We start from the raw sequence: 25,000 nt of genomic DNA, 5'->3' as shown, positions 1-25,000 counted from the left end.
TAAATCCCAGGTATTATTATTATTATTATTATTAGATTTACCTGTCGACATAGTTTTATTTTTTGTCTTTTAGAAAAGCGCTATATAAATCCCAGGTATTATTATTATTATTATTATTATTAGATCTACCTGTCGACATAGTTTTATTTTTTTGTCTTTTAGAAAAGCGCTATATAAATCCCAGGTATTATTATTATTATTATTATTATTATTATTAGATTTACCTGTCGACATAGTTTTATTTTTTGTCTTTTAGAAAAGCGCTATATAAATCCCAGGTATTATTATTATTATTATTATTATTAGATTTACCTGTCGACATAGTTTTATTTTTTGTCTTTTAGAAAAGCGCTATATAAATCCCAGGTATTATTATTATTATTAGATCTACCTGTCGACATAGTTTTATTTTTTGTCTTTTAGAAAAGCGCTATATAAATCCCAGGTATTATTATTATTATTATTAGATCTACCTGTCGACATAGTTTTATTTTTTGTCTTTTAGAAAAGCGCTATATAAATCCCAGGTATTATTATTATTATTATTATTAGATCTACCTGTCGACATAGTTTTATTTTTTGTCTTTTAGAAAAGCGCCATATAAATCCCAGGTATTATTATTATTATTATTAGATTTACCTGTCGACATAGTTTTATTTTTTGTCTTTTAGAAAAGCGCTATATAAATCCCAGGTATTATTATTATTATTATTATTATTATTATTGTTATTATTAGATCTACCTGTCGACATAGTTTTATTTTTTGTCTTTTAGAAAAGCGCTATATAAATCCCAGGTATTATTATTATTATTATTGTTATTATTAGATCTACCTGTCGACATAGTTTTATTTTCTGTCTTTTAGAAAAGCGCTATATAAATCCCAGGTATTATTATTATTATTATTATTATTATTATTAGATCTACCTGTCGACATAGTTTTATTTTTTGTCTTTTAGAAAAGCGCTATATAAATCCCAGATATTATTATTATTATTATTATTATTAGATCTACCTGTCGACATAGTTTTATTTTTTGTCTTTTAGAAAAGCGCTATATAAATCCCAGATATTATTATTATTATTATTATTATTAGATCTACCTGTCGACATAGTTTTATTTTTTGTCTTTTAGAAAAGCGTTATATAAATCCCAGGTATTATTATTATTATTATTATTATTAGATTTACCTGTCGACATAGTTTTATTTTTTGTCTTGAAGGAAAGCGCTATATAAATCCCAGGTATTATTATTATTATTATTATTATTAGATCTACCTGTCGACATAGCTTTATTTTTTTTTTGTCTTTGTTTTTGTTAAGGAAAACCTTGTTTTTTATGGCAAAAACACAACATACATTTTCCCAACACAATTGTTCAAAGTGGAATATTAGAGCCTTAATTCAATAATTCATAACATTAGTTTTAATTAATTATTATTTTTTGCGTCATGAGTTAAAAAGCTCCTACTAAAAAGTGATGAATAAAAGCCAATTATTAAAATTTTTAATTTATTTTTATTTATCCCTGCTTGGCACTCCGCATCAAAGGTTGGAATTGGGGGTTAAATCACCAAAAATGATTCCCGGGCGCGGCCACTGCTCACTGCTCACTGCTCCCCTCACCTCCCAGGGGGTCAAATACCGAGAATAATTTCGCCACACGTAGTGTGTGTGTGTGTGTGTGTGTGACAATCATTGCTACTTTAACTTTTTATAATTCACTTAGTTAGCTTTTAAAAACAAGAATTAAGAATACAAAAGAATTTCCAAGTCAAATCCAAAGTGCGACTACTCAACATGTGTAAGTATTTTATCACAGAAACAGAAGGAAGTGACGGGGGCAGCTGATCCAAGATGGAATCCCCGTCCAAAAAAACAAAACTTTGATGTTTAATTTTTCATTCATTTTCATTTATTTATTTATTTCAGGCAATGCCATCCATTTATTTTCTACTGCTTGTCCCTTTTTGGGGTTGCGGGGGGGGGGGGTGCTGGAGCCGATCTCCGCTGCATTCGGGCGGAAGTCGGGGTAAACCCTGGACAAGTCGCTATATTTCAGGCAATGATGTATAAAAAAAAAAAAAGTACAAAGTTGACAACACATAATAATAAAATGAATGTAGGGCAAAGGTCATGCATGATGGTCCAATTTATTTCACACCTGCATTCTGACGGATTCATCCCCTGGCTTAAGATGCCCCCCCCCCCCTTAAAAAATATCCAGAGTACTGGATGCAATTCCCCCGCCATGTCCTGCCAGCACGGTTACCGTGCCAACCAAACCGGCCTCTTCATCTTGGCCAAATAAGACTTTTTCTTTTCCCTCCTCCGTATCTCCGTGCTCACTCCTTTGTTGCGGTCAGCGCGCTAATTACGAGTCAAGTCCTCCACTAAATCAATCCTTCTGACGCTTCCTTTTTGCATCCGGCGCCAGTAGGGACCGGGTACCGCTCACATTTCAACCCGGGGTACTTTTCTGTGTGTTCGTTTTATTGCAACATTTCAAAAATGATAACTGCTGTCCAATTGCCATAGCAACCTCATTTAGTTCCTGTTTGTGCACCTCCTGAGTTTAATCACCATGGTTACTTACAAACCCCGTTTCCATATGAGTTGGGACGGAATACAATGATTTGCAAATCCTTTTCAAGCCATATTCAGTTGAATATGCTACAAAGACAACATATTTGATGTTCAAACTCATAAATTTTTTATTTTTTTTGCAAATAATTAGAGTTTCATGGCTGCAACATGTGCCAAAGTAGTTGGGAAAGGGCATGTTCACCACTGTGTTACATGGCCTTTCCACTCAGTAAACATTTGGGAACTGAGGAGACACATTTTTGAAGCTTCTCAGGTGGAATTCTTTGCCATTCTTGCTTGATGTACAGCTTAAGTTGTTCAACAGTCCGGGGGTCTCCTTTGTGCTATTTTAGGCTTCACACATTTTCAATGGGAGACAGGTCTGGACTACAGGCAGGCCAGTCTAGTACCCGCACTCTTTTACTATGAAGCCACGTTGATGTAACACGTGGCTTGGCATTGTCTTGAAAAAAAATGTTTACCTTGAAAAAAAAAATTTACCTTGAACATTTTTTTTTACCTTGAAAATCATTTGTTTACCTTGAAAATCATTTTTAACCTTGAAAAAAAAATTTTACCTTAAATTTTTTTTTACCTTGAAAATCATTTTTTACCTGAAAAAATTTTTTTACCTTGAAAATCATGTTTTAACTTAAAACACTTATTTTTAATTTTTTAATTTTTTTTAACTTTTTGAAATTTGTTTTTAATTTTTTTAATTTTTTTTAAATTTTTAAAAAAAAATTTTAAATTTCTAAAAAAAAACATATTTTTTCAAAAATTTAATTTTTTTTTTAAATTTTTTAATTTCTTTTTAAAATATTTTTAAAATTTTTTGAAATATTTTTAACTTTTTTTTAACTTTTTTTTTTTGCTGAAATAAGCAGGGGCGTCCATGGTAACTTGCTTGGATGTCAACATATGTTGCTCCAAAACCTGTATGTACCTTTCAGCATTAATGGTGCCTTCACAGATGTGTAAGTTACCCATGTCTTGGGCACTAATACACCCCCATACCATCACACATGCTGCCTTTTACACTTTGCGCCTAGAACAATCCGGATGGTTCTTTTCCTCTTTGGTCCGGAGGACACGACGTCCACAGTTTCCAAAAACAACTTGAAATGTGTACTTGTCAGACCACAGAACACTTTTCCACTTTGTATCAGTCCATCTTAGATGAGCTCAGGCCCAGCGAAGCCGACGGCGTTTCTGGGTGTTGTTGATAAACGGTTTTCGCCTTGCATAGGAGAGTTTTAACTTGCACTTACAGATGTAGCGACCAACTGTAGTTACTGACAGCGGGTTTCTGAAGTGTTCCATGTGGTGATATCCTTTACACACTGATGTGGCTTGTTGATGCAGTACAGTCTGAGGGATGGAAGGTCACGGGCTTAGCTGCTTACGTGCAGTGATTTCTCCACATTCTCTGAACCCTTTGATGATATTACGGAGCGTAGATGGTGAAATCCCCTAAATTCCTTGCAATAGCTGCTTGAGAAAGGTTTTCTTTAACTGTTCAACAATTCAACTGTTCAACGTTTGGGTGGCATCCTGACCAGATGCCCGAACCACCTCATCTGGCTCCTCTCCATGTGGAGGAGCAGCGGCTTTACTTTGAGCTCCTCCCGGATGACAGAGCTTCTCACCCTATCTCTAAGGGAGAGACCCGCCACCCGGCGGAGGAAACTCATTTGTACCCGTGATCTTGTCCTTTCGGTCATAACCCAAAGCTCATGACCATAGGTGAGGATGGGAACGTAGATCGACCGGTAAATCGAGAGCTTTGCCTTACGGCTCAGCTCCTTCTTCATCACAACGGATCAATACAGCATCCGCATTACTGAAGACGCCGCACCGATCCGCCTGTCGATCTCACCATCCACTCTTCCCTCACTCGTGAACAAGACTCCGAGGTACTTGAACTCCTCCACTTGGGGCAAGATCTCCTCCCCAACCCGGAGATGGCACTCCACCCTTTTCCGGGCGAGAACCATGGACTCGGACTTGGAGGTGCTGATTCTCATCCCAGTCGCTTCACACTCGGCTGCGAACCGATCCAGTGAGAGCTGAAGATCCTGGCCAGATGAAGCCATCAGGACCACATCATGTTTAAAAAGCAGAGACCTAATCCTGCAGCCACCAAACCAGATCCCCTCAACGCCTTGACTGCGCCTAGAAATTCTGTCCATAAAAGTTAAGAACAGAATGGGTGACAAAGGGCAGTCTTGGTGGAGTCCAACCCTCACTGGAAACGTGTCCGAAAACACATTTTTAAAAATTTTTAATTTTTTTTTAACTTATTGAATTTTTTTTTTTTTTTTTTAGAATTTTTTTTAATTTTTTTAATTTTTTTAATTTTTTTTTTACATTTTTTAAAATTATTTTTAACTTTTTTAAAACTTTTTTTTAAACTTTTTTTAAAACTTTTTTAAACTTAAAAAAAAAAAATGTTTACCCTAACCCTAACCCTAAAAAAAAATTTTAACTGTTAAAATTGTTTAAAAAAATCAAAAATTTTTAAAATTGTTTAAAAAAAAAATAAATAAAAAAAATAAAAAAATAAAAAAATTTAAAAAAGTTAAAAACATTTTTAAAAAAAGTAAAAATTTTTAAAACATTTTTAAAAAATTTGAAAATCATTTTTTACCTTGAAAATCATTGTTACTCTTGAAAAAAAAATTTTACTTTGAAAAATTTTTTTTACCTGAAAATGATTTTTTACCTTGAAAAATTTTTTTTACCTTGAACATTTTTTTTACCTTGAAACACTTTTTCTTTTAATTTTTAAATTTTTTTTAAATTTTTTTTTAAATTTTTAAATTTTTAAATTTTTTTTTTTACATTTTTTAAATTATTTTTAACTTTTTTTAAAACTTTTTTTAAACTTTTTTTTTAAACTTTTCTAAACTTTTTTTAAAAAAATGTTTACCCTAACCCTAACCCTAACCCTAAAAAAAAATGTTAATTGTTAAAATTGTTTAAAAAAATCAAAGCAATTTAAAATTGTTTTAAATTGTTTTAAAACAATTAAAAAAAATTAAAAAATTAAAAAAAGATTTAAAAAAAAAAATTAAAAAAGTTAAAAACATTTTTTTTTAAATTAAAAATTTTAAAAACATTTTTTAAAAATTTGAAAATCATTTTTTACCTTGAAAATCATTTTTACTCTTGAAAAAAAAAATGTTACCTTGAAATTTTTTTTTTACCTTAAATGATTTTTTACCTTGAAAAAAAAAATTTACCTTGAAAATTTTTTTTTTACCTTGAAAATCATTTGTTTACCTTGAAAATCATTTTTTACATTTACCTTTTTGTAATTTTTTAAATTTTTTTTACATTTTTTAAAAATTTTTTAAATTTTTTTTAATTTTTAAAATTTTTTTTAAATTTTTTTAATTTTTTTAAATTTTTTTTAAATTTTTTTAAATTTTTTTAATTTTTTTTTAGATTTTTTAATTGTTTTTTAATTTTTTCGAAAATTTAAATTTTTATTTTTATTTTTTTATTTCTTTTTAAAAATTTTAAATTAGTTTTAATTTTTTTTAAATATTTTTAATTTTTTTTTAACTTTTTTTAAAACTTTTTTAAAAACTTTTTAAAAACTTTTTAAAAACTTTTTAAAAACTTTTTTAAAACTTTTTTAAAACTTTTTTTTAAACTTTTTTTTAAACTTTTTTTAAAACTTAAAAAAAAAAAAGTTTACCCTAACCCTAACCCTAAGTCCGGCAATGCGGACCAAGCTCTGACACTGATCATACAGGGAGCGGACCGCCACAATCAGACAGTCTGTTACCCCATACTCTCTGAGCACTCCCCACAGGGACACGGTCGAATGCCTTCTCCAAGTCCACAAAACACATGTAGACTGGTTGGGCAAACTCCCATGCACCCTCAAGGACCCTGCCCAGAGTATAGAGCTGGTCTACAGTTCCACCACCAGGACCAAAACCACACTGTTCCTCCTGAATCCGAGGTTGGACTATCCTCTCCAGTACACCTGAATAGACCTTACCGGGCAAGTCAACGCGAGAAAAGGATTGAGTAGGTTGTAATTGTGGAATTACAAACATTTTCAAGCTCCCAGTGTGAGAAGCTCCAAAAGTTGTAGCATCACTCCAGCAAACACCATCTGTGCCTCGTAGGTGGCAGGAGTTTGAGCATTTATCTTTCCGTCAGGAGGAGACCATGATTGCGGCGTCTGATGACTCACATTTGCATCCACGGCTTCAGCGAGACGCAGCGTGAGGTCTTGTTGGCGAGGCCGGCTCCCTTCTCGTGTTTGTCACTCCCCCTCGCCGGCGACTCGCCCGCCACGCGGCGCACAGAAGACGCTTTGGTGCCAGGAAACTTTGGAATATCTTCGGAGGAAGGTTAGGAATTCCATGAACTTTTCCAAAGGCAGTCCAACATCTCCTTCTCAAATAGTGGTGAGGATGCAATGTTACGCAGAGGTGTACTTATAACACTATTTATAGAGTCTTCTTCCCGGGGGGGGGGGGGGGGGGGGGGGGGGCTTAACGGAAAGTTATTGAGAAAAACTGGGTTGATTTTTGAACTTTTCATCCCCATGCAAACAGAAATGTCAAACTCTTGAACTTTTGAAGTGAACAAGTCTTCATCTCCTGCTTAGTGATGTGCTGAAATATCCATACCGTCGATACCAGATAGTTCTGCTCTGATATCGATTCTCCAATCAAAATATACACACTTTTGACTCTTGTTATCTGAGAAAATAAAAATGACATTTATTATTTATATACTGTTATTTAAAGATAAACACTGACATTTATTATTTGTATATTCATACATAAACACTGACATCTATTATTTGTATATTATTATTTACAGAAACAGACATTATTTATATATTATCTGCAGATAAAAACATGTATATATTATTTACAGATAAACATTAACATATATTTATATATTGTTATTTAAAGATAAACACTGACATGCATATATTATTTACAGATAAACATTGACATATATTTATATATTACTTACAGAAACACTGACATTTATTATTTATATATTATTTACAGATAAACATCAACATATTTTATATATTGTAATTTACAGATAAACATTGACATATATTTATATATTGTTATTTACAGATAAACACTGCCATCTATTTTGAATTGTTATTTACAGATAAACACTGACATTTATTTATATATTATTTACAGATAAACACTGCCATATATTTATGTATTATTTACGGATAAACACTGACATTTATTATTTATATATTTACAGATAAACACTGAAATTATTTATATATTGTATACAGATAAACACTGACATTTATTATTTATGTAGTATTTACATTTAAACGCTGACATTTATTATTTATGTAGTATTTACATTTAAACACTATTATTTATATATTGTTATTTACAGATAAACACTGACATTTATTATTTATATATTTACAGATAAACACTGACATTTATTATATATATAGTATTTACAGATAAACATCAACATATATTTATATATTGTAATTTACAGATAAACACTGCCATCTATTTTAAATTGTTATTTACAGATAAACACTGACATTTATTTATATATTATTTACAGATAAACACTGCCATATATTTATGTATTATTTACAGATAAACACTGACATTTATTATTTATATATTTACAGATAAACACTGAAATTATATATTGTATACAGATAAACACTGACATTTATTATTTATGTAGTATTTACATTTAAAGACTTACATTTATTATTTATATATTGTTATAAATGATTATTTATTATTTATTTATTCATCATTTATTTATCATATATTGTTATTTACAGATAAACACTGACATTTATTATTTATAAATTATTTACAGATAAACACTGACATTTATTATTTATATAGTATTTACATTTAAACAACACTTACATTTATTATTTATATATTGTTATTTACAGATAAACACTGACATGTATGTGTATATTATTTACAGATAAACAGACATTTTAATATTTATATATTTACAGAAACAATGACATTTATTATGTATATGTTATTCACAAAAACACTTACATTTATTATTTATATATTATTTACGGATAAGCACTGTCATTCATAATTTATATATTGTTAGTTACAAGTAAACACTGACATAAATATTTATATATTGTTATTAACAGATAAACACTGACATTTATTATTGATATATTGTTATTAACAGAAACACTGACATTTATTATTGATATATTGTTATTTACAGATAAACACTGACATTTATTATTTACATATTATTTACAGATAAACACTGACATTTATTATTTATATTGTATTTACATTTAAACAACACTTACATTTATTATTTATATATTGTTATTTACAGATAAACACTGAACACTTTTTATATATTGTTATCCACAGATAAACACTGACATTTATTATTTATATATTGTTATTTACAGATAAACACTGACATGTATGTATACAGTATATTATTTACAGATAAACAGACATTTTAATATTTATATTTTATTTACAGAAACTGACATTTATTATGTTATTAACAAAAACACTGACATTTAATATTTATATATTATTTACAGATAAGCACTGTCATTCATAATTTATATATTGCTAGATACAAGTAAACACTGACATAAATTATTTATATATTGTTATTAACAGATAAACACTGACATTTATTATTGATATATTATTAACAGAAACACTGACATTTACTATTGATATATTGTTATTTACAGATAAACACTGACATTTATTATTGATATATTGTTATTAACAGAAACACTGACATTTATTATTGATATATTGTTATTTACAGATAAACACTGACATTTATTATTTAAATATTTACAGATAAACACTGACATTTATTATTTATATAGTATTTACATTTTAACAACACTTACATTTATTATTTATATTTTGTTATTTACAGATAAAAACTGAAATCTATTATTTATATATTGTTATCCACAGATAAACACTGACATTTATTATTTATATATTATTTACAGATAAACACTGACATGTATGTATATGTTATTTACAGATAAACAGACATTTTAATATTTATATATTATTTACAGAAACAATTACATTTATTATTTATGTTAACAAAAACACTGACATTTATTATTTATATATTATTTAAAGATAAGCACTGTCATTCATAATTTATATATTGTTAGTTACAAGTAAACACTGACATAAATATTTATGTATTGTTATTAACAGATAAACACTGACATTTATTATTGATTTATTGTTAACAGAAACCCTGACATTTATTATTGATATATTGTTATTTACAGATAAACACTGACATTTATTATTTACATATTATTTACAGATAAACACTGACATTTATTATTTATATTGTATTTACATTTAAACAACACTTACATTTATTATTTATATATTATTTACAGATAAACACTGAAAACTTTTTATATATTGTTATCCACAGATAAACACTGACATTTATTATATTATTTACAGATAAACACTGACATGTATGTATATATTATTTACAGATAAACAGACATTTTAATATTTATATATTATTTACAGAAACAATTACATTTATTATTTATGTTATTAACAAAAACACTGACATTTATTATTTATATATTATTTACAGATAAGCACTGTCATTCATAATTTATATATTGTTAGTTCCAAGTAAACACTGACATAAATTATTCATATATTGTTATTAACAGATAAACACTGACATTTATTATTGATATGTTGTTATTTACAGATAAACACTGACATGTATTATTTACATATTATTTACAGATAAACACTGACATTTATTATTTATATAGTATTTACGTTTAAACAACACTTACATTTATTATTTATATATTGTTATTTACAGATAAACACTGAAAACCTTTTACATATTGTTATCCACAGATAAACACTGACATTTATTATTTATATATTATTTACAGATAAACACTGACATGTATGTATACAGTATATTATTTACAGATAAAAAGACATTTTAATATTTATATATTATTTACAGAAACAATGACATTTATTATTTATATGTTATTAACAAAAACACTTACATTTATCATTTATATATTATTTACAGATAAGCACTGTCATTCATAATTTATATATTGTTAGTTACAAGTAAACACTGACATAAATATTTATATATTGTTATTAACAGATTAACACTGACATTTATTATTGATATATTGTTATTAACAGAAACACTGACATTTAGTATTGATATATTGTTATTTACAGATAAACACTGACATTTATTATTTACATATTATTTACAGATAAACACTGACATTTATTATTTACCGGTATGTAGTATTTACATTTAAACACTTACATTTATTATTTATATATTGTTATTAACAGATAAACACTGACATTTATTATTGATATATTGTTATTAACAGAAACACTGACATTTATTATTGATATATTGTTATTTACAGATAAACACTGACATTTATTATTTACATATTTACAGATAAACACTAACATGTATTATTTATATATTTACAGATAAACACTGACATTACTTATATGTTGTATACAGATAAACACTGACATTTATTATTTATGTAGTATTTACATTTAAATAACACTTACATTTAATATTTATATATTGTTATTTACAGATAAACACTGAAATCTATTATTTATATATTGTTATTTACAGATAAACACTGACATGTATGTATATATTATTTACAGATTAACAGACATTTTAATATTTATATATTTACAGAAACAATGACATTTATTATTTATGTTATTAACAAAAACACTGACATTTATTATTTATACATTATTTACAGATAAGCACTGTCATTCATAATTTATATATTGTTAGTAACAAGTAAACACTGACATAAATTATTTATATATTGTTATTAACAGATAAACACTGACATTTATTATTTATATATTATTTAAAGAAACAATAACATTTATTATTTATGTTATTAACAAAAACACTGACATTTATTATCTATACATTATTTACAGATAAGCACTGTCATTCATAATTTATATATTGTTAGTTACAAGTAAACACTGACATAAATTATTTATATATTGTTATTAACAGATAAACACTGACATTTATTATTTATATATTATTTAAAGAAACAATAACATTTATTATTTATGTTATTAACAAAAACACTGACATTTATTATTTATACATTATTTACAGATAAGCACTGTCATTCATAATTTATATATTGTTAGTTACAAGTAAACACTGACATAAATTATTTATATATTGTTATTAACAGATAAACACTGACATTTATTATTTATATATTATTTACAGAAACAATGACATTTATTATTTGTTAACAAAAACACTTTCATTTATTATTTATATATTATTTACAGATAAGCATTGTCATTCATAATTTATATATTGTTAGTTACAAGTAAACACTGACATAAATATTTATATATTGTTATTAACAGATAAACACTGACATTTATTATTGATATATTGTTAACAGAAACACTGACATTTATTATTGATATATTGTAATTTACAGATAAACACTGACATTTATTATTGATGTATTGTTATTAACAGAAACACTGACATTTATTGATATATTGTTATTTACAGATAAACACTGACATTTATTATTGATTTATTGTTAACAGAAACACTGACATTTATTATTGATATATTGTTATTAACAAACACTGACATTTATTATTGCTATGTTGTTATTTACAGATAAACACTGACATTTATTATTGATATATTGTTATTAACAGAAACACTGACATTAGTTTTTGATATATTGTTATTTACAGATAAACACTAACATTAGTTATTGATATATTGTTATTTACAAAAGGACCAAAAGGAACCGCCTGACCCTCATGAATTCATCATTTACCGAGAGGACGAATTTCTGACTGTTGGACAAAAGCCCGACTTTTTAGGAACAATTCCGCACACTCAATTTTCTAAAATCATATCATTTAGTATTTCCGGGTTTTAGACGTGAGAAGTTACATAATATCACTCTAGGTATTTATCATAAATATTAACAATATATATAATAAACAATAATATGAATAAACTTAGGAAATGGAGTGTGACAAAAATCCAAGAGTGTGTGTGTGAGACTATGTGTGGAGATTAGCTGTTGTGTGTTGAGCGAGAGGCGAGGTCCTGGAGGGGAAAGGCAAACTGGAAAGGTCCGTGAGACAGGCAGGTTGTCGGGGGTAGAGCGGAGCGTCAAAAGGTCCGTGTCCGAGCGGGAGGTTGAGGATCAACAAACAAGGAAGACGAGACGCACAGCTCGTCACGTGGAACGAAGGCAGACTGCAGGAAGGAACGACAAGGAAGACACGAGACCAATGAAACACGAGAGAGAGCGAGGTTGCATAGAGCGAGGTGATCGCTGACTGTACTCCAACAGATGATTACGTTCTGGCGCCGGATGGCAGGTTGTGCAGGCCTGTGAATTTGACCCGACGTCTGAAGTTCTCATATTGTGGTTATGAAGGGATGTTGTGCGCATGAGACTGTAGTGTTGAGAAAACATTTCACCTTGTGACGGTGGACTCCAAGTACCAAACAGAAATATTGTGTAGCGAGCCAATTAGCTTGGGAACATGTCAAACATTGACATCTTGTTAATTACTGCTTCAGTGAGCCAGACCTAAACTCTCTCACACTCCAGCTAATAAGAACCTTTCCTCTTTAAGCATTTTCCACTGGACTTGATTCTCTCCTGGAATATCACTTTTTAATCACACAACGCTGACCTTTACTGACCTTCACGGGACCGTTCAACAACTCAAAATGTTTAAAGAGCCATATTCGACTATAAAATAGCTTTATATACAGATATAAGTCTTATGAGGGAAACACATGATGTAAGTGTCTATATTAGCGATATTAGCCTACTATTAAAATTACAATGAAGACAATACATGTGTCTATTAACTATATTAGCCTACTATCAAAATGACTTTAAAAGTCTTATATAAGTGTTATAATGAAGACAACACATGATGAAAGTGTCTATATTAGCCTACTATCAAAATGACTTTAAAAGTCTTATAAAAGTGCTATAATGAAGACAACACATGATGTAAGTGTCTATATTAGCCTACTATCAAAATGACTTTAAAAGTCTTATATAAGTGTTATAATGAAGACAACACATGATGTAAGTGTCTATATTAGCCTACTATCAAAATGACTTTAAAAGTCTTATATAAGTGTTGTAATGAAGACAACACATGATGTAAGTGTCTATATTAGCCTACTATCAAAATGACTTTAAAAGTCTTATATAAGTGTTATAATGAAGGCAACACATGATGTAAGTGTCTATATTAGCCTACTATCAAAATGACTTTAAAAGTCTTATATAAGTGTTATAATGAAGACAACACATGATATAATTGTCTATATTAGCCTACTATCAAAATGACTTTAAAAGTCTTCTATAAGTGTTATAATGAAGGCAACACATGATGTAAGTGTCTATATTAGCTATATAAGCCTACTATCAAAATGACTTTAAAAGTCGTATATAAGTGTTATAATGAAGACAACACATGATGTAAGTGTCTATAATGGCCTACTATCAAAATGACTTTGAAAGTCTTATATAAGTGTTATAATGAAAACAACACATGATATAATTGTCTATATTAGCCTACTATCAAAATGACTTAGTCTTATAAGTGTTATAATGAAGACAACACATGATGTAAGTGTCTATATTAGCCTACTATCAAAATGACTTTAAAAGTCTTATAAGTGTTATAATGAAGAAACACATGATGTAAGTGTCAATATTAGCTATATTAGCCTACTATAAAAATGACTTTAAAAGTCTTATATAAGTGTTATAATGAAGACAACACATGATGTAAGTGTCTATATTAGCCTACTATCAAAATGACTTTAAAAGTCTTATATAAGTGTTATAATGAAGACAACACATGATGTAAGTGTCTATATTAGCCTACTATCAAAATGACTTTAAAAGTCTTAAGTGTTATAATGAAGAAACACATGATGTAAGTGTCTATATTAGCTATATTAGCCTGCTATCAAAATGACTTTAAAAGTCTTATATAAGTGTTATAATGAAGACAACACATGATGTAAGTGTCTATATTAGCCTACTATCAAAATGACTTAGTCTTATAAGTGTTATAATGAAGACAACACATGATGTAAGTGTCTATATTAGCCTACTATCAAAATGACTTAGTCTTATAAGTGTTATAATGAAGAAACACATGATGTAAGTGTCAATATTAGTTATATTAGCCTACTATCAAAATGACTTTAAAAGTCTTATATAAGTGTTATAATGAAGAAACACATGATGTAAGTGTCTATATTAGCTATATTAGCCTGCTATCAAAATGACTTTAAAAGTCTTATATAAGTGTTATAATGAAGACAACACATGATATAATTGTCTATATTAGCCTACTATCAAAATGACTTAGTCTTATAAGTGTTATAATGAAGACAACACATGATGTAAGTGTCTATATTAGCTATATTAGCCTACTATCAAAATGACTTTAAAAGTCTTATATAAGTGTTATAATGAAGACAACACATGATGTAAGTGTCTATATTAGCTTACTATCAAAATGACTTTAAAAGTCTTATATAAGTGTTATAATGAAGACAACACATGATGTAAGTGTCTATATTAGCCTACTATCAAAATGACTTTAAAAGTCTTATATAAGTGTTATAATAAAGACAACACATGATATAATTGTCTATATTAGCCTACTATCAAAATGACTTTAAAAGTCTTATATAAGTGTTATAATGAAGACAACACATGATGTAAGTGTCTATATTAGCCTACTATCAAAATGACTTTAAAAGTCTTATATAAGTGTTATAATAAAGACAACACATGATATAATTGTCTATATTAGCCTACTATCAAAATGACTTTAAAAGTCTTATATAAGTGTTATAATGAAGACAACACATGATGTAAGTGTCTATATTAGCCTACTATCAAAATGACTTTAAAAGTCTTATATAAGTGTTATAATAAAGACAACACATGATATAATTGTCTATATTAGCCTACTATCAAAATGACTTTAAAAGTCTTATATAAGTGTTATAATGAAGACAACACATGATGTAAGTGTCTATATTAGCCTACTATCAAAATGACTTTAAAAGTCTTATATAAGTGTTATAATGAAGACAACACATGATATAATTGTCTATATTAGCCTACTATCAAAATGACTTAGTCTTATGTGTTATAATGAAGACAACACATGATGTAAGTGTCTATATTAGCCTACTATCAAAATGACTTTAAAAGTCTTATATAAGTGTTATAATGAAGAAACACATGATGTAAGTGTCTATATTAGCTATATTAGCCTACTATTAAAATTACAATGAAGACAACACATGATGTAAGTGTCTATATTAGCAATATTAGCCTACTATCAAAATGACTTTAAAAGTCTTATATAAGTGTTATAATGAAGACAACACATGATGTAAGCTATATTAGCCTACTATCAAAATGACTGTCGCAGGCTGACGCAAATGTTGGTTGACAGAAATGTCGAAATGTAATATTTATTCTACACATTTTTACAACATTGTAAAACATTAGTAAAACTTGTCAGAGGGTGAGATAACTCCTGGTAATGACTGACTTAGAATAGTCAAAGGTATCGGTGTGTGTGTCCAAGTTAAAGTCTTCTTCTAATGGATTTATTACAATCTTTGCAAGTTGGGTAACGTTTGCTGTGGTCTGGAACAACATGGTAACGTTTGCTGTGGTCTGGAACAACATGGTGACGTTTGCTGTGGTCTGGAACAACATGGTAACGTTTGCTGTGGTCTGGAACGACATGGTGACGTTTGCTGTGGTCTGGAACAACACGGTGATGTTTGCTGTGGTCTGGAACAACATGGTGACGTTTGCTGTGGTCTGGAACAACATGGTAACGTTTGCTGTGGTCTGGAACAACATGGTGATGTTTGTTGTGGGCTGGAACCCACCCTTAACGTCATGCCTCAGTTAGACCCCTCCCCTTGACTTATAACTATCGTATTCTCATGAATTATTTTTATTTTTGTCATCCCTGGTAAGGTTTTAAATTATAAGTCCCTTAAGAACCCTAATTTACTAGATTTTAATGCTCTACTGATTTTGACCATGATAGTAAGCCTTTTTGACCAATTTATTTCCTCCACCCTTTTAGGTATTCTCCTAATTATACTGGCCCTCACCCTTCCATGAACCCTATTTCCCTCTTTAACACCCCTATGACTCAACACACTACTGACTATTGTTCAACTTCCAGTTTTTATACAATTTACACACCAAATACTTCAACCCCTTAATCATAAATGGGCCTTAATTTTGACCTCTTTAATAATATACTTAATTACATTAAACCTTTTAGGCATGCTACATATAACTATACACCATGTTACCATATACCTACACCAGCCCTATTAGTAAAGTAGCTTATTTCTATGTAATCCTTTTTCAGACAAATAAACCCAGTATACAATGGAGAACACAACATAAAAGGTTAAGAAGAGCCTGAGGTCTTATAGCGTCACCGCCCCTAAGACCGCACAAATGTCACAGCAGCAAGAATAGACAAGTCAAACGCAATATGTCATACACTGTAAATATCACTGCCAGAAATAATACCTACATGTCCTTTTAAAAGGGACGTTTAAACAACGTTGCAAAATAGTTGTATTTGTAAACCGAGACAATGTTGATGTCTAACGTTGGATCCACGTTGTTGTTTGGGAAATGACCAAAATTCAACGATCAAATCATCGTCAGAACCCAACATTGATTAACCGTCGTCAAAAAGCATGTTGTTTCAACGTTGTATTTGTGTTGTAGAATATTGGTTGGGAAAATGACCAAATTTCAATGGTCAACTCAACGTCAGAACCCAACATTGATTAAACGTTGTGAAAAAGCATGTTGTTTCAACGTTGTATTTGTGTTGTGGAATATTGGTTGGGAAAATGACCAAATTTCAATGGTCAAATCAATGTCAGAACCCGACATTGATTAAACGTTGTCAAAAAGCATGTTGTTTCAACGTTGTATTTGTGTTGTAGAATATTGGTTGGGAAAATGACCAAATTTCAACGGTCAAATGAACGTCACAACCTGACATTGATTAAACGTTGTCAAAAAGCATGTTGTTTCAACGTTGTATTTGTGTTGTAGAATATTGGTTGGGAAAATGACCAAATTTCAATGGTCAAATCAATGTCAGAATCAGACATTGATTAATCGTCGTCAAAAAGCATGTTGTTTCAACGTTGTATTTGTGTTGTAGAATATTGGTTGGGGAAATGACCAAAATTCAACGGTCAAATCAACGTCAGAACCTGACATTGAATTAATGTTGTCAAAAAGCATGTTGTTTCAACGTTGTATTTGTGTTGTTGAAAATTGGTTGGGGAAATGACCAAAATTCAACGATCAAATCATCGTCAGAACCTGACATTGATTAACCGTCGTCAAAAAGCATGTTGTTTCAACGTTGTATTTGTGTTGTAGAATATTGGTTGGGGAAATGACCAAATTTCAACGGTCAAATCAACGTCACAACCTGACATTAATTAAACGTTGTCAAAAAGCATGTTGTTTCAACGTTAGGTTTGTGTTGTAGAATATTGGTTGGGGAAATGACCAAATTTCAATGGTCAAATCAACATCAGAAGCCAAAATTGATTAAACGTTGTCAAAAAGCATGTTGTTTCAACGTTGTATTTGTGTTGTAGAATATTGGTTGGGGAAATGACCAAATTTTATTGTTCAAATCAACGTCACAACCCGACATTGATTAAACGTTGTCAAAAAGCATGTTGTTTCAACGTTAGGTTTGTGTTGTAGAAAATTGGTTAGGAAATGACCAAATTTCAACGGTCAAATCAACGTCAGAAACGGACATTGATTAAACGTCGTCAAAAAGCATGTTATTTCAACGTTAGGTTTGTGTTGTTGAATATTGGTTGGGGGAAAGACCAAATTTCAATGTTCAAATCAACGTCAGAACCTGACATTGAATTAATGTCGTCAAAAAGTATGTTTTTTCAACGTTGTATTTGTGTTGTAGAATATTGGTTGGGGAAATGACCAAAATTCAACGATCAAATCATCGTCAGAACCTGACATTGATTAAACGTTGTCAAAAAGCATGTTGTTTCAACATTGTATTTGTGTTGTAGAATATTGGTTGGGAAAATGACCAAATTTCAACGGTCAAATCAACGTCACAACCTGACATTGAATTAATTTCGTCAAAAAGCATGTTGTTTCAACATTGTATTTGTGTTGTAGAATATTGGTTGGGAAAATGACCAAATTTCAACGGTCAAATCAACGTCACAACCTGACATTGATTAAACGTCGTCAAAAAGCATGTTGTTTCAATGTTGTATTTGTGTTGTAGAATATTGGTTGGGGAAAAGACCAAATTTCAATGTTCAAATCAACGTCAGAACCTGACATTGAATTAATTTCGTCAAAAAGCATGTTGTTTCAACGTCTTGTTTGTGGTTGGGGAAATGACCAAATTTCAACGGTCAAATCAACGTCACAACCTGACATTGATTAAACGTTGTCAAAAAGCATGTTGTTTCAACGTTGTATTTGTGTTGTGGAATATTGGTTGGGAAATGACCAAATTTCAATGTTCAAATTAACGTCACAACCTGACATTCAATTAATTTCGTCAAAAAGCATGTTGTTTCAACGTTGTATTTGTGTTGAATATTGGTTGAGGAAATGACCACATTTCAATGGTCAAATGAACGTCACAACCTGACATTGATTAAACGTCGTCAAAAAGCATGTTGTTTCAACGTTGTATTTGTGTTGTGGAATATTGGTTGGGGAAATGACCACATTCAATGGTCATATCAACGTCAGAACCTGACATTGATTAAACGTTGTCAAAAAGCATGTTTTTTCAACGTTAGGTTTGTGTTGTAGAATATTGGTTGGAAAATGACCAAATTTCAACGGTCAAATGAACGTCACAACCTGACATTGAATTAATTTCGTCAAAAAGCAAGTTGTTTCAACGTTGTATTTGTGGTTGGGGAAATGACCAAAATTCAACGATCAAATCATCGTCAGACCCTAACATTGATTGACCGTCGTCAAAAAGCATGTTGTTTCAATGTTGTATTTGTGTTGTAGAATATTGGTTAGGAAATGACCAAAATTCAATGTTCAAATCAACGTCAGAACCTGACATTGAATTAATTTCGTCAAAAAGCATGTTGTTTCAACGTCTTATTTGTGGTTGGGGAAATGACCAAATTTCAACGGTCAAATCAACGTCACAACCTGACATTGATTAAACGTTGTCAAAAAGCATGTTGTTTCAACGTGAGGTTTGTGTTGTTGAATATTGGTTGGGAAATGACCAAAATTCAATGTTCAAATCAGCGTCAGAACCTGACATTGATTAAACGTTGTCAAAAAGCATGTTGTTTCAATGTTGTATTTGTGTTGTAGAATATTGGTTGGGAAAATGACCAAATTTCAATGGTCAAATCAATGTCACAACCTGACATTGATTAACCGTCGTCAAAAAGCATGTTGTTTCAATGTTGTATTTGTGTTGTAGAATATTGGTTGGGGAAAAGACCAAATTTCAATGTTCAAATCAACGTCAGAACCTTACATTGAATTAATGTCGTCAAAAAGTATGTTTTTTCAACGTTGTATTTGTGTTGTGGAATATTGGTTGGGGAAATGACCAAAATTCAACGGTCAAATAATCGTCAGAACCTAACATTGATTAAACGTCAAAAAGCATGTTGTTTCAACGTTGTATTTGTGTTGTAGAATATTGGTTGGGAAAATGACCAAATTTCAATGTTCAAATCAACGTCACAACCTGACATTGATTAAAGGTTGTCAAAAAGTATGTTGTTTTAACGTTAGGTTTGAGTTGCTAATTAGGACATCATTGAACAAGTTGTCAAGGTTGTTTCAATGTCGTGTGCCTGCTGGGAACTCCTGACGGATCAATAATGTTTTAAAATTAAAAAAAATGTAGTTGATTGAAGACCTGTTGGTAGTTTATTACAAATAAATATCTATATATTGTATATTATATATATATATATATATATATATATATATATATATATATATATTGGAGTACACTTTCTAATTCATTGCATAATATTTTCTTTGTTGCCACTGTCTCAGGACTGTATGGTTCTAGTGATGGGTGTGTGGTTCTAGCGATGGCTGTATGGTTCTAGCGATGGCTGTATGGTTCTAGCGATGGGTGTATGGTTCTGGTGATGGGTGTGTGGTTCTAGCGATGGGTGTGTGGTTCTAGCGATGGGTGTGTGGTTCTCGTGATGGGTGTATGGTTCTCGTGATGGGTGTTCAATTCTCGTGATGGGTGTGTAGTACTAGCGATGGCTGTGTGGTTCTAGCCATGGGTGTGTGGTTCTAGCAATGGGTGTGTGGTTCTAGCGATGGGTGTGTGGTTCTAGCGATGGGTGTGTGGTTCTCGTGATGGGTGTATGGTTCTCGTGATGGGTGTTCAATTCTCGTGATGGGTGTGTAGTACTAGCGATGGCTGTGTGGTTCTAGCCATGGGTGTGTGGTTCTAGCGATGGCTGCAGTGTCCGGTACTTTTTTGGCATTGACCGAATCCTACCTGTGAATCACATAAAACATCTAACCCTGCCATGTTTCAGTACCCGGGTTGCAGGTGGCGTCACCCCCGTGTGCCGACTCTCTTCGGGCACTTGGCGATCACTCCAGCAGCACTGAGAGCAAACTCAGCCGCGCTACCTGTAGTTCAGTGCTTCTCAACCTTGTCGGAGGTACCGAACCTTACCAGTTTCATATGTGCATTCACCGGACCCTTCTTTAGTGAAAAATAAATATATTTGTTTTCAAATTGAAGACAAAGTTGTATGTTTTTGTCCTGGTGCACAACATGAACTGCATGAACATCACCTTGTTCAATGAACAAAAGCAACACAGTGCATCAACTCACAACAAATGACACACCCGCAAATCAGTCTGACTTCTGCTGTCGTCAGGGTCCACCTTTAATCAATTCATGGTACATGAGTCGGGTGTGTCTCAACCTCCGAACCCCTAGGGTTCCATCGAACCCAGGTTAAGAAACACATTGTTAAAAAAAAACAACTTTGATCAACGTGAGCAACCAGCAGGGGGCGATCAAGTGTTGTTTTCTTTATTTTTGCTGTCTTCATAATCCACGTGTATGAATGTGATGATATTAGTACTAGTTTGACGTCATTCTGCATTGTCATCAATTTTTGCTGCACGTTATATCTCAATGGGAGAGTGGCCACGGCGCCTGCGCGCAGGCAGGACGTCTATGGCTGGGAGCCGGCGCGGAGAGGAGGGAGCACCATTGCGCACATGAGCGTAGCGGAGAGGAGGGAGCACCATTACGCACATGAGCGGAGCGGAGGGAGCACCATTACGCACATGAGCGGAGCAGAGGGAGCAATATTGCGCACATGAGCGCTCCTGCGGGCTGCGCGTCCTCCCCGCAGACTTCCAGCCAGCCTGCTTCCTCGCTGCGGGGCCCGGCGGCTCCAAGTCGCAAGGCCCACGGGTCCGAGTGGACGTTTTTCCCCGCCGCACGGTCATTCATTCCCGCCTGGTTGCGTTCTTGGTTCTGCCTCCGACGCGCGGTCTCTGCTGCTCGCCTCCCAGCCTGGACGTACGACCATGTGATTGTTCTGGACTCCTTGCTGGGTGGGCAGCGGCGGGGGGGAGGGATGTCGCGCAGGCGGATTTAGCGCCGTGACGGCCCTGGAAGGACGTGGAGACGTGGTGAGTTGCATGACGTCATGAGCGCCTTATTCGCGCAATTCCATCCAGGTGTGATGCTTATTGGCGCCCAAGTCCAAACTTTGGCGCCGTCTGTCCAAGGACGGGGCGGCAATTTAGTAATGGCTGTATGGTTCTAGCCATGGGTGTATGGTTCTAGCGATGGGTGTATGGTTCTAGCGATGGGTGTATGGTTCGAGCGATGGGTGTATGGTTCTAGCAATGGGTGTGTGGTTCTAGTGATGGGTGTATGTTCTAGCGATGGATGTATGGTTCTAGTGATGGGTGTATGGTTCTAGCGATGGGTGTATGGTTCTAGCGATGACTGTATGGTTCTAGCGATGACTGTATGGTTCTAGCAATGACTGTATGGTTCTAGCGATGACTGTATGGTTCTAGCGATGAGTGTGTGGTTCTAGCGATGGGTGTGTGGTTCTAGCGATGGGTGTGTGGTTCTAGCGATGGGTGTGTGGTTCTAGTGATGGGTGTATGTTCTAGCGATGGGTGTGTGGTTCTAGTGATGGGTGTATGTTCTAGCGATGGATGTATGGTTCTAGTGATGGGTGTATGGTTCTAGCGATGGATGTATGGTTCTAGTGATGGGTGTATGGTTCTAGTGATGGGTGTGTGGTTTTAGTGATGGATGTATGGTTCTAGCCATGGGTGTATGGTTTTTGTGATGGCTGTATGGTTCTTGTGATGGGTGTATGGTTCTAGCGATGGATGTATGGTTCGAGCGATGGGTGTATGGTTCGAGTGATGGGTGTGTGGTTCTAGCGATGGGTGTATGGTTCTAGCGATGGATGTATGGTTCGAGCGATGGGTGTGTGGTTCTAGCGATGGGTGTATGGTTCTAGCGATGGGTGTGTGGTTATAGCGATGGGTGTGTGGTTCTAGCGATGGGTGTATGGTTCTAGTGATGGGTGTGGGGTTCTAGTGATGGGTGTATGTTCTAGCGATGGATGTATGGTTCTAGCGATGGGTGTATGGTTCTAGTGATGGGTGTGTGGTTCTAGTGATGGGTGTATGGTTCTAGCGATGGATGTATGGTTCTAGTGATGGGTGTATGGTTCTAGTGATGGGTGTATGGTTCGAGCCATGGGTGTGTGGTTCTAGCGATGGGTGTGTGGTTCTAGTGATGGCTGTATGGTTCTAGCGATGGGTGTATGGTTTTTGTGATGGGTGTATGGTTCTTGTGATAGGTGTATGGTTTTAGCGATGGATGTATGGTTCTAGTGATGGGTGTATGGTTCTAGTGATGGGTGTGTGGTTCTAGTGATGGATGTATGGTTCTAGCCATGGGTGTATGGTTTTTGTGATGGGTGTATGGTTCTTGTGATGGGTGTATGGTTCTAGCGATGGATGTATGGTTCGAGCGATGGGTGTATGGTGTGTGGTTCTAGCGATGGGTGTATGGTTCTAGCGATGGATGTATGGTTCGAGCGTTGGGTGTATGGTTCGAGCGATGGGTGTGTGGTTCTAGCGATGGGTGTATGGTTCTAGCGATGGGTGTATGGTTATAGCGATGGGTGTGTGGTTCTAGCGATGGGTGTATGGTTCTAGTGATGGGTGTGGGGTTCTAGTGATGGGTGTATGTTCTAGCGATGGGTGTATGGTTCTAGTGATGGGTGTGTGGTTCTAATGATGGGTGTATGGTTCTAGCGATGGATGTATGGTTCTAGTGATGGGTGTATGGTTCGAGCCATGGGTGTATGGTTCTAGCGATGGGTGTGTGGTTCTAGCGATGGGTGTATGGTTCGAGCGATGGGTGTGTGGTTCGAGCGATGGATGTGTGGTTCTAGTGATGGGTGTATGGTTCGAGCGATGGGTGTATGGTTCGAGCGATGGGTGTGTGGTTCTAGCGATGGGTTTGTGTTTCTAGTGATGACTGTATGGTTCTAGCGATGGGTGTATGGTTCTTGTGATGGGTGTATGGTTCTAGCGATCGGTGTATGGTTGTAGTGATGGGTGTATGGTTCTAGCGATCGGTGTATGGTTGTAGCGATGGGTGTATGGTTCTAGCGATCGGTGTATGGTTGTAGTGATGGGTGTATGGTTCGAGTGATGGGTGTATGGTTTGAGTGATGGGTGCGTGGTTCTTGCGATGGGTGTGTGGTTCTACCGATGGGTGTGTGGTTCTACCGATGGGTGTGTGGGTCTAGCGATGGGTGTATGTTCTAGCGATGGATGTATGGTTCTAGTGATCGCTGTATGGTTCTAGTGATGGCTGTATGGTTCTAGTGATCGGTGTAAGGACGGGGCGGTATAGCTCATTTGGTAGAGTGGCCGTGCCAGCAACTTGAGGGTTCCAGGTTCGATCCCCGCCTAGTCACTGCCGTTGTGTCCTTGGGCAAGACACTTGACCCACCTGCACCCAGTGCCACCCACACTGCTTTAAATGGAACTTACATATTGGGTCACGAGAGAAAAAGCGCTATATAAATATAATTGACGTCACGATGACCACGTGAGGCGTTTGGGTTCCATCAGTAATCCACGTACTGTGACATCATTGACA

The 25,000-nt window shown here is 33.2% G+C and overlaps 1 protein-coding gene across 4 annotated transcripts in view; it reads left to right on the top strand.

Moving 5' to 3' along the window:
• htr4 (5-hydroxytryptamine receptor 4) overlaps positions 1 to 25,000 on the top strand; it is a 239,574-nt gene that overhangs the window by 29,404 nt on the left and 185,170 nt on the right. For 2 of the 4 annotated variants that reach the window (XM_061976506.2, XM_061976507.2), the window contains exon 2: positions 6,768 to 6,961. The exons of 1 other annotated variant lie outside the window; for it this stretch is intronic. In XM_061976506.2, coding sequence (XP_061832490.1) covers positions 6,793 to 6,961 — 169 coding nt within the window. In that variant the 5' untranslated portion in view covers positions 6,768 to 6,792. Of the gene's footprint in view, positions 1 to 6,767; positions 6,962 to 22,439; positions 22,486 to 25,000 lie in introns of those variants that run through there. One more of the 4 variants, XM_061976510.2, reaches the window with a different exon arrangement.

This window comes from Nerophis lumbriciformis, linkage group LG16 (assembly GCF_033978685.3).
Source record: "Nerophis lumbriciformis linkage group LG16, RoL_Nlum_v2.1, whole genome shotgun sequence".
NCBI lineage: Eukaryota > Metazoa > Chordata > Actinopteri > Syngnathiformes > Syngnathidae > Nerophis > Nerophis lumbriciformis.
Note: the sequence above shows the minus strand (reverse complement) of the source record. Positions and strands in the feature narration are given on the sequence as shown.